The 1,070-nt window shown below is 55.6% G+C and overlaps 1 protein-coding gene across 1 annotated transcript in view; it reads right to left on the bottom strand.

Annotated features, from left to right (window-relative positions):
* SPTBN4 (spectrin, beta, non-erythrocytic 4) overlaps positions 1-1,070 on the bottom strand; it is a 78,872-nt gene that overhangs the window by 39,121 nt on the left and 38,681 nt on the right. The window contains 1 exon segment of the mRNA XM_010849331.1: positions 270-360. Within this exon segment, the coding sequence (XP_010847633.1) occupies positions 270-360 (91 nt within the window).

The raw sequence follows: 1,070 nt of genomic DNA, 5'->3' as shown, positions 1-1,070 counted from the left end.
CGTGTGCTCTTCCGATCTGGCGCGGACGCGCGCCGTTGCCAGGGGCGCCCAAGGCCCCTCCCCGCGCCCGCGTGGGCGGAGGGACTTGAGGAGCATGCGCACTGAGGCCAGGATGCGCACGCCTCCTGGCGGTGCCAGGTGAACATCGCTCCGCGACCCACTTAGACGGGGCGTCCCTGCCCCCACCACGCCTCTGCTCTGGAGCACTTTCCTCCCTAGCGAAGAAGTCCCAGTGCCCAGCACAGCTGGAATTCGGCTAGAGTTCCTACCTCGTGGCAGTCTCGGAGGAAGTGCTGCAGCCCAAGCTGGTCGTGTAGCTTCTGCATCCATTGATGGGCCCGTAGTTGATTTTCTTGGCTCCTGGGGATGAGGAGATAGGAGTTGGGGGAAGCCTGAGTTTGGGGGCGCTAGCAGCAGGGCTGTGAGGGCATCGAACTTGGCAGGGCTAGGAACCTGGGGCATATGTACGCTCGAGCGAGAGAGCAACGTGGGGATGTGAGGAAAGGCAAAGAAACATCAGTGGGGGCAAAGCCAGAGACAGAGCTGGAGAGGACAGAGGGGAGGGAGAGAGGGACAGAGACAGGTAGACATCTGGAAAGAAAGAAATACAGACACTTAGAGAGGCACAACCCCATAGAGAGAGATAACAGAGATCTACAGACAGAGTAAGAGATACCAAGGGAGACAAAAACTTAGAGAACAAGAGACACCTAGAGAGAAAGATCAGGAGGGAGAGGTAGACTGACTCAGAGAGACAGAGAAGGATGCAAGGACCTAGAGAGACAAACAGAAACACACACAAGACCAGAGACAGACAGAAACAGAGACCTCGAGAAAGAGTGATTGACAGAGACTCAGGAGAGACGAAGAAAGAGGCCCAGAGATAGAGAAAATAGGAAAAGACAGAGAAAAAGAAATGAAGCAGGGGTAGTGCCAGAGAGACAGAGAGCAAGAGACCACCATAGACAAGGAAGCAGAGGGAAAGAAAGTGGCTGAGGGAGTCTTGGGAGGGAGAGCCCAGAAAGGGACAGGTAGAGAAGTGGCAAGATGCCACCAGTAAGACACAGCCA

Source organism: Bison bison, unplaced genomic scaffold (genome assembly GCF_000754665.1).
Source record: "Bison bison bison isolate TAMUID 2011002044 unplaced genomic scaffold, Bison_UMD1.0 scf7180017864280, whole genome shotgun sequence".
In the NCBI taxonomy this organism is placed as follows: Eukaryota; Metazoa; Chordata; class Mammalia; order Artiodactyla; family Bovidae; genus Bison; species Bison bison.
The sequence above is the reverse complement of the archived record's forward strand: the minus strand, read 5'-3'. Positions and strand labels throughout refer to the sequence as shown.